The following is a 10,142-nucleotide window of genomic DNA, read 5'->3' as shown; positions in this document are numbered from 1 at the left end:
AACAAGGGGACACAGCAATACAACAGACTAGATTTTCTTCAGATCTGATACAACAGGATGGTCAATATCAAAGCGTAGGTCTCCCTGCTTCTTGTCTCAGACCCACAACTAGCAGATCGAGGAGGAGATGGAGCAGATGGAGCAGGAGCAGCAGCAGCAGCAAAGTACCCCCACAGCTGCAAACAAAGGGGTCAAAGGTTTGTCGTCAATTCATTTCCAGGCAGAAAAACCATTTTCCTCAAAAGAAACCATTTATTTAGAATGAAACAAAATCAGCTCGACTGTGAGCGCATGTTTTGAGTGACAGCTACTTTAAGCTGTGTGAGCCATAAAAAGGTTTTTTCCTTTACTTTTGCAGAAATCTTGTGTACACAGCACAAAGCAAAGAGGTCAATTTTCCACTTAAAAACACGGGCATTGGCATCACAATAGCAGATACACAACTTTTTAAGCTGCCATTTTAGTAAAATGCACAAATACTAAACAGATAAGCTTTCTTCCACGAGGCCCATGTAAATTCCACACAAGCCAAAGCTTTTCTTCGCAAAGGTCCATGAAAGTTTGGGAAACCCTTGACATCTTCGGCAGTTCACCAGCCTTGCTTTCAGGAGAAAAAAGAGGTTATTCAGTACAAATGTTTACAATAGATTTATCCTTCCCCTACATTTACAGATAATTTACAGAACTACGGGGCTTTTATTCAGTATTCTCAGTAAAGTCTGAAAGCATCAATCACCCTTCACTGGCACAAAACGTTTGAAATGAATTAACATCTATCTATAGATGCACAATAAGCCATTTAGGAGTTTGAATGTTACAAATTGAAAATATTCAACTAAACTGGTAAAAAAAGATAAAAACCCATGAGAAAAATCAACTGAATTTTCTTTACAATTCATACAATTTCTCTCACTTCCAAAAAAGGAACTCAAACAAGAACATAAAATTTAGTGTTCTGTTTGTATGTATTTTCCATTTCATTGTTTACTTCCAGCAGCAGGCTCACCTTATACTGGAGGGAAAAAAACCAGTAACATTCATCTTCATTTTTGCAGACCCTGCCCCCATAATACAGTTTGAAAAATATGATCCGATGTATCTATCCTCATTTTTACCAGAAAATAAATGAAACCCATGGAAATTAACACATGGTTGATTTACAATTTCTTCACTTTCAGTTAGTTTTCAAATTAACCATTAACCTTCTACAAGCAGTAGAAGTACTATTCTTCTGTAGATTTTTATGGCAACCCTGAACATTTGTATTAATCATCTAAAACAGCAAGATACTTCTGATATTTCCCTATACACCTTATTCTGTTTCTTTAGTCATAATCCATCTCCTAGCTTAAAGAACCAAAGAAAGTTTCTTCCTTTCCCCTTTTATGCCCAGAGAAGGGTTATATACTAAAGATTGCTTTACAAATGCTAATCTTGTCTCCACTTCTAGCATTCTCATTTAGACTTCCCAAAATAGGAAGTTATTGTACAGAATATAGATGTGGATCTTACAGTAATTGGGTAGCCTTAAACTCATGCCATGCTACCAGCCAACAGCAGACTGTCAAGCGTGCACAGCCACTGACCAAAAGCCAGTTCACTGCTTCAAATTGCAAGAATTTAAGTTCTAATGAAAATATGCCACTTGAGGCTTCATCCTGAGACACGAAAGTGGCTTTTAAGTGATGTTTCACATAAAGATGCATTTGTCATTCTAAACCCGTACACCATAATGTGGAAAGAGACCTGTGAATACATGCAACATTCAAATACCCATTTTTCCTTCTAGAGCTCCACAATGCCACAAAGGTAGAAGTATCCTTCTTTGCTTTTATATAAAAGTGGCATTAAAATCAACTTCTGTTAATGCTGAACTCTTACCTGGGTGGCTCAAACAGATTATCACAAATTTCAGAATTTATGACAGTTGTGCCTAAGTGCTGACCCAATCCTGGTGATGGCTGGAATAGTACAAATGTATAAATTTTGGAGGTGAATTGTCTCTAGTTAAGAAATAACAGTAGATATTAAAATTTTCATACTGAGTTCTAACACTCACCATGCAAACTGGTAATGTCTATAGTGATTTCTTAACTTGGGACAATCTGCCTCCAAAGGTTATGCCATTTGCGTAGTTACACAAGGGGATTCTAGCCCCTGTGTCATACAATTTTGCTTGTGAATAGTTTTAGCCGATAAATTACTTCTAAAATTCTTTTACCTATGACAGTTATAAATGGGATAGCCTTTTTTAACAACCAAAAAAGGAGGGCAGATTGAAATCCCTGCAATTGGCCATTTCCTGTAACCATTACATACATCATGAAAATAAGCAATGAACATAATTTGTTCTGATTTTCCAAGGTGCCAGTTGCTAGCAAGTTTCTAGTAAATATGCTGTCTTCAGACATTTTACCTTGATTTTGGTATTTGTAGGATTTTTAACAAGAGAATTCAGCAGATTAATGCTACCATGCCTTAATCTGAACAAGCTTAAATGTTCTGAAGGGCTACTAGAGTGATCATCTTTAAATGGCCCATCAGTCCAACAATTCTGTCTCCAAATATGGTAAGAGATCTCAGTGCATATGCCATCAAATACCTGGCACATGCAATGACACGGATAACCCAGTACTACTCATGTCATGCATTAAGAGGCAATGTGTTCTACTGATTTACATGGAAGCAGGAAATATATGAAATACCTGCTTTAGGTCATGTCAACAATTTTATAATACGCGTTTTAGAATGACACTTCCCATTAATAGTGGCTGGCTTTTCTATCCATAGTTCAAATATGTCCTCCATTATTACAGAAAAGGTAATATTTTCAATTTGAATTTTTATTACTCAACCCTATAATTATTCTTTGTGGAATTTAGGCTGCTAAAGCCATGTTTTTAAAATTGAAAGAACTTGTTCCAAAAAATTAGGTATCACTCTAAAATGCACCTTTAAAACAGTTCATGCTTCTGGTATAACACACCAAGAAGGATTCTGTTGTAACTAAGCCAGATTTCAAAACACTATCATGCCTTTTAACTGGCAGAACTGTTTTATACCAAGTGAAAAATAAAATTCTTTCTTATTCTGAGACTAATACCATACCATAGCTTAAAGGACTAACAGAATTTTTGGACCAAAAAAGAGATTTGGCAATTGAAGCCGCACATTACAACTCTTTTTTCTAACTATCAAAATAGTTGAAATTCCTTCTTGGGTTTTTGTTTCTGTTTTTTTCTTAAAAGACCCATTTTTGAAACAAATTATGTTCTTTGAGAAAATTAACTGCTCCCCCAACATTTAGAAATACAAGATTATGAAAAAATGTCAAGATTAAAACAATACAATCCAGATCATAAAACCTTGCATAATGCCCATTTTACCTGAAAAATACTTGGCAGGTAGCATTTATTTCAATTTTCATGGGGATGAAGCAATACTGAAATAGCTCTCTGGCAGACCTTCTCATAAAAATTAAGCTCCCTCTCTGAGAATTGCGTTTCCAACTTGGAATTCACTGTGCCTACCCCAATGAGCAAGGGAAAAAAGCATTCACATTTGTCTTAAAAAGCATCTGCTTCTTGCATACTAAAGCACAAAATGATTGTGAATTGTAAAGAAGTTGTCTGCTCTTTATCATGTATCACAACAACCTCAAATGCATGAGGTTCAAATGAACAGAATAGACCTGCTAGAAGCTTTTGTTGTGGGCATGCATCTCTAACGTGACCAAAAAAAATTGCCAGTGAAAAGCATATCTCACAGGGCTTAAGTATCAGCTGCCTCTGGGCATATGACCTGTTAGTTAACTGAATTCAAATTTTAATTTTAGATTCTTGATGCAGGAATAATATTGATTTCAGGCTTTCAAGTGCAAGGCCTTCACTGAACACTTAAAGGGCTCAGAATGGGAATTTACTTTTCTTTCTTAGCATATGCTTCCACATAAACCACACATGCTTTAAATCCGGCACATTAGATTTCTAAGTGTAGGGTAGTTTTTTCTTTTTTTGCCTACTGTAAAGTTATGAAATGAAAAAGGACAAGAAATTAAAAGCTAAAAAAGAAAAAAGAGAGACAGTATTCTTCTGGATTCCATATTTTCGTTAAAGCAGACCTTTCTTTCCTGCTACCTGCACATCAGGAAGATAGTCAAAGGTAGCCTAACTCTACTAATGAACAGCTAACATGTCTGCCTTCTAAACTGTGTAGAGAAAATTACAGAAAGAATATTAGCTACACATCTAATTAAAAATTATACTTGGGTAACTGGCTAAGGCTTCTCGCATAGCACCTGGCAGACACTGAAAGGGAGACGGGCTTGTGAAGCAACAGGATAGAGCACAGAAAGCATTAGGGCTTTAAGATGCACCACGGACAATGATCATGACCAAATAGTCATCCTCTGATTTAGCCAGGGCCTTGGCTGTAGTATCCAGAAACTGCTGAGAAAAATCACAGGGTGGGAAAGCATGCAAGACGCCACTGTTTTCTTTGTCTTTGTTGCCTCCTACTGGGAGGCTTATCACTCCAGCTGCCTGTTTTTGTTTAAGATAGGACACCAGGTTTCTGAGTGGCCGCTGTGTGGAGGTGGTGTTAGCTTCACCAGCCCCAGATGAGGCACGGTTGTCTGTGGTACCAGGCACAGCTAGAAGTATAGCATATCCATTAGGCCCGGCCACTTTGATACGACGAGTGACTTCATCCAATTTGGGCTGGTCCAAACGGAGACGCTGAGTGATCTTTAGCTGGGCTACTTTGCCACCAGTTGCTCCTTCTACCAAGAGACTGCTGGCCACACTCAGATCCCCCTGAAGGAGGTGCATGTTGGATGGGAAGTTGCTGTTCTTCAACAGAAGCATTCCTTGCCAGGCCAAGCACAATTTAGAGGATGACACAGACTTTGTGGTTCCATCCTGTTGCTGCTGCTTTTGGGGTGGAGGCTTCAGCCGAGATCCCCCACTACTGCTTCCTTCAGTAGTGTGATCATCCTTTTTAGCTGGGCTCTTGCATTCTTGGGTAGCAGCTAATGTGAGCGTGCGATGTTTTCTTTCCCTTTCTACTGAACTCTTGTGCTCACGCTTATCACTCTGGCTCCTCTCCAAACTACCCCTACGTGGCTCTCTGATGGGCGAAGGGCGATCCAACAGAAGCAGACGGGAAGATGGCCGCTCTGTATCACTACTGTAGCGGTCTCTGCCTATACCTGGTTCAGGACTTCGGTCTTGTGGAGAGGCTGCAGCAGGGCAGTGTCGCTTTCGGGATGAAGATGATCGTTCACTATCTGGTGAACGGTCCAAATGTCTTCCTCCATCCTCCACTATCCTTCGCTTTCGAGGTGGGTCCCTGGTGCTACTGCCTAGCTCCCTTTCCCCACGAGTTCTTTCCAAAGACCAACCATCTCGTCGGCGCTCCAGACTTTCAAGTGCATCATAAACAGTTGCTCTATTGGTTCTGTCTCGAACTGGAGGTGGGGGAGGCACCCATTCTGTCTCAGAATATAAATCTCTGTCACGCTCATACAGCAGTGGTGAGGTCCTATCCCGAGCACCTCGGAGTGGATCTGGTGGAGCTCGATGTGCCCCAAAGGCAGATGTCTCTGCAACTAACTCATAGTGGGTAGGGGGTGGAAGGGGTAATGGCTGCAAATAGGGCTGCTGATAGCGATGCTCCGTGTCAGCGAAGTCCACCCGCAAACGACGGTCTGGCCCACCCAAAGGAAAGCCACGCATGTGGGTGCAAGCAGCTTGTGCAGCATCCAAGCTCTCATACTGGATATAGGCCCATGAATCACCTTTACGGTAATCAATGGTGCGAATAGTGCCAAAACGGTCAAACTCCCTGGCAAGAGCAGCCAATGGCACCCAAGGTCCCAGACCACCCACCCAAAGCCGTGTTGTAGGGGTGGCCTTACCATAGCCAATTTTGATGAGATTACGCAGCAGCACTTTACCAGACATGGCTAATTTAGCCCGATGGGCCATATCCAAGTTTTCAAATTTGAGAAATCCGTAAGTGCTAGTCTGACCTCGGGTTGGCCTCTTGATATCCACTTCAGTTATAACTCCAAAGCGGTCAAACGCCCGCCGGAGGTCTGATTCGGTCACTGATATATCGAGATTGCCCAAAAATAGTGTGCGGTTGGCTCTCTGGTCATCTTCAGGACTTATCTCTTCCTCGCTGGCTGTTCCTGTGCCACCCACTCCGCGAAAGGCAGCTGCTGCCACCCCGGCAACTCGATCGAGGCTGTAGGCAGGCCTCACCCGGTCATAGAAGCCCCCATAGTCCCGTTCTCTTTCCAACTCCCGAGGCAGAGGTGGCGGGGGCAGGCGGCCCAAGGCAAGCTGCTGCAGCCTGAAGTCTCGGTACCCTAAGCCTGCTCCTCCGCCAGCAGGGGAGAGCGCCCGCTGCGTAGCTCCCGTCGGGGGATGCCGGAGAGTAGCTGCCGCACCTGCCGGAACACCCACCGCGGCGGCTCCATAGGGCTCCTTGTCTAAAATGGCCGGGGATCGGCTGGTGCGGCGCCGGCCGCTTCCCCCGCCGCTACTGGCCCCCACATAGACAGCTTCGATTTTCAGCGGCCGGTCGTAGAGAACCAGGCGGCCGCGAGCATGTTTGGCGGCGCGGGCGTCCTCCGGGCGGCGGAAGTTGACGAAGGCCACCCGCTCGTCGCCAGTGCCCGTCCCGGGCGGGAGGCGGCTGATCTTGACACTGACGTCTCCGAAGCGCTTGAACTCGTGGAACAGGCCGTCCTCGATCGCCTCGTCGCTCAGCGCCGAGCCCAACTCGCTGATCTTGAGCGTCTTGTACTCACTGCTGCTGCCGGAGTCGGAGGGGGGCGCCCGGGAATCGCCGCCGCCGCGGCTGCTGCTGCCACGCGAAGAGGAGGACTCGGCGTTCTTGCTGCTGCTGCTGTTGCTGCCGCCGCCACTGTATCCATGACGGCTGCTGCTCCCGCCACCACCACCGGAGCTGCCCACCGTGCCGGACTCATACTCGCGGCTGCTGGCCCGGCTCGCCTTCTCCAGGTGGAGGCTCCGCCGACTGCTGCTACTGGTGCCGCCGCCGCCGCCCTCCCCAGAGCCTCCGCCCGTCGATTTCCCGCCGCCGTTGCTTGGTTTTTTACTGCTCCGCTCGCCCCGCGCCGAGGAAGAATCCTCGCCGCCCCGGGACCGTTTGGCCTTGGCAGGGGAACGCTCCTTGCCCTTCATGGCGGCGAGCGCCAGCGAAAGAGAACCGCGCGCGGAAAATCGCGCCTCACGCAGCCCCCGCCATCTTGGAACCTCCTGCAAATTCCAGCTCCACCCACTTGGCGTCCATTGGATGGTTTAATCGCACCCCGCCGTTCTCATTGCACGAAAGGTCTGTCACTACAAGGGAGGCTGGAACTGCAGCTTAGAGCACCGGAAGCGGAAAACCCGCCTTCCTTAACCGTTTTGCTTATCTGATTCGACGGTGAACTCGTCATTCCTAGCTTTCAGGAGGCCCGAACGACAGGAAGGGGAAGTTTGCCAGCCTTGAGGTCTGTGACTGGCGGTATTAAAAGTCGGAGCTCAGAGTGGGTTGGATAAGACTTCTGTCATTCATAACTAGTCTCTGCGTCGTAACTCGAACGGTCATTGGCCATGTTCTTTAAATGGTTGGTTCCACCTCTCCCGGGTCGTTTTAGTTGGGGAGCAGGAGGGGATTAGCGAGGCATCTTGGATTGGATTGGATGAAAACAACGCTTATCGCCACCGTCGGGACTGGCGGCCATGAACTCATTGGCCAAGCGAAGAATCTTGCGGAGGGGTGGGCGAGGCCTTCGTCGTTCGTTTGGCTGAGGCGCGAAGGAAGCAGTGAGGAGGCCTAGTCCCTGCCCTCTTTCGGCGCCCGCTTGGCAGGCGCGCCCGCAGCCGAATGGGGAGAGCTACGCGACCCAACGACGCATTTCAGTGTCTCCCACCCCGTTCGTAGGGTCAGATTTACTACTGAATTTCACCCAGTAAATCTTAACTACAGTATTTCTGCAAGCTTTCGTGGCTTAAACGCGTAGCAGAGCCGATAACTCCCGCCCGAAAGGTTACGAAGCCTCGCTGTAGTAGGACTCCCGTATCCGCAGATCGGTTCTAAGCCCCCGCGGATGCTGGAAAACACGGATTGTAGCAAACACTATTATAACGTTAGTATATAATATTTCGTGTGTATTATGTAAATATTATATAGCTATAAAATATAATTTTAAAAAAACTTCAGAACGTGGATAAGAGAATCAATGGATACGGATTCTGTGGATACAGGTGTCCTACTATATTTAAGATTTAGTGGCTGAAATTCAGTAGTAAATCTCAATCTGAGGCTGATGAAATCTCTGAGGATTAGGTCAGTGACCTCCTTTGACAGTTCCATTGATTCAACCGGCCTACTGCAGTTGTGATTTACTACAGGGTTTCATCTTTATATATATTATTTGATTTGTATCCCGCCCATCTGATCTGAGCTGCTTGCTGTTCATTATTGGCTTTAATAGCAGTGTAAAGCAGACTGAAACACCAAATTAAATAAATATGAAGTTGTTATTTTCAAACAAATGCCCAGTGTGGTGTAGTGAGTAGAGTAAGGGGAGTCATGAAATAGGTGTTAGAATTGCTTTGAAAACTGTAGGTGGATCAGATAAAATCACTCACCTTGAAAGCTATTTATTCTTTGGTGATCTGCCATCCAATTACTGATCAGGCCTGTTGCTCTTAAGATTCCAAAATCAGAAAAGATTGGTCTGATATGTTATACACACTAGTTGTTAAAAACTAATATTTTAAACAAAAGTTATCCAAAACAATCCTCTTCTTTCACTTAGGCTGGAGACTTGTCTTGGCCAGGCTGGTACAACACTTGCTACATCCAGTGTGTGCTCAAACACATGGGAGAGGGGATGCACACAACCAGCAAATGCAGAAATATCAGACATGCCCCATTGTCCCTGGAAACATGGCCAATGCTCAGCTGTCACTAATTGTGCTACTGATAATGCCCAGTTGCTCTGCATACAGAACAACTAATAAATGCATGATAGTAGAGGAATTGTCCTTGTGTATCCTCTGTCTTGTCACGCACATATATCATCACCATACAAGATGATGACACTTCAGTACCTCCACACCATCAGCCCTATTCATCTGGAGTAACATGTGAATGTGGGTTTAAATTTTTAAAAATCATTTTTACCTTTTTTTTTTTACTGTCTGAGAACACAGAGTTCTGACTCCTGTCCTCTGAAGATGCTGGCCACAGAGACATTAGGAAGAAAAACCTCAAGAACACAGCCAGATAGCCCGAAAAACCTACAACAACCATTTAAAAAAAATTGAATCATGATTTAAATTGATTTTTTTTAATCATTGATTTTAATCTATGCTGCTTCTATGTGAATATTAATACAATCCCGTATGTTGCAAGAGTGTGAAACAAATAAATAAAATGAGATGGCCAACAATGACACTCACCCCCAATTTCCAGTCCCCTTATGCTTCTCATAACCATAAACCTCTCTGGAAAGAATATGTGAAGAAATATAGTACCAGAGCAGTGGCTGGCTATACTAGTACCAATTATGGATTTGCGGTACTGTGGCAACATTTTGTGTTGTATGTAGTGTGATGCTGTGGTGTGTATTTGTTAATATGTTGCATTCATTGGCTTTTTCCCTGATTCATGTGGCAGTGGTTTGGGGGGAACCTGTCACATTAAGCTCACTTACTATAACATTAATAGTATTGCACCACACCACCCTTTCAGGCATAGAAGACATTGGCCTGCCGATGTACAGTACTGTACAACTGAAGTACAGGACTGCTGCTCAATTAAGCAATACAGTATGTATATTTGAGAACACTCCACTTGTTTTCATTGCCACTGACCAGCAGAGGGCAGAAATTGTGTAGGAATTTGCCCACTGCTTTTCTAAATGCACAGGTCCGTTGGTTCTTATTCACCTGGTATTAGATGGTGACAGTAATAACTGTATGTGAAATTTGAACTGTGAAAATTCTCATCTCCCCGGAGCAATTCACTGCCATTGCACCAGTCTCATCTATTTATTTCAGTTAAATGGCTACTGGTGGTTGCCTTCAAGTCAATTCTTACTGTATAGTGACCTTTTT

General features: G+C 44.3%; 1 protein-coding gene across 1 annotated transcript; it reads right to left on the bottom strand.

The window, feature by feature from the left end:
* Positions 1–232: 232 nt before the first annotated feature.
* On the bottom strand, positions 233–7,766 carry RBM15 (RNA binding motif protein 15). The gene has a single exon (XM_072997492.2). It carries the CDS (start codon positions 7,212–7,214, stop codon positions 4,365–4,367), a length of 2,850 nt encoding a protein of 949 aa, XP_072853593.1. The 5' UTR covers positions 7,215–7,766; the 3' UTR covers positions 233–4,364.
* Between the last annotated feature and the right edge of the window lie 2,376 nt (positions 7,767–10,142).

This window comes from Pogona vitticeps, chromosome 4 (assembly GCF_051106095.1).
Source record: "Pogona vitticeps strain Pit_001003342236 chromosome 4, PviZW2.1, whole genome shotgun sequence".
Taxonomy (NCBI): domain Eukaryota; kingdom Metazoa; phylum Chordata; class Lepidosauria; order Squamata; family Agamidae; genus Pogona; species Pogona vitticeps.
This window is presented reverse-complemented; position numbering and strand designations above follow the sequence as displayed.

What these genes read in the sequence shown, in the direction of transcription:
- RBM15 (XM_072997492.2), bottom strand. Translation starts at nt 7,214, where the DNA reads ATGAAGGGCAAGGAGCGTTCCCCTGCCAAGGCCAAACGGTCCCGGGGC.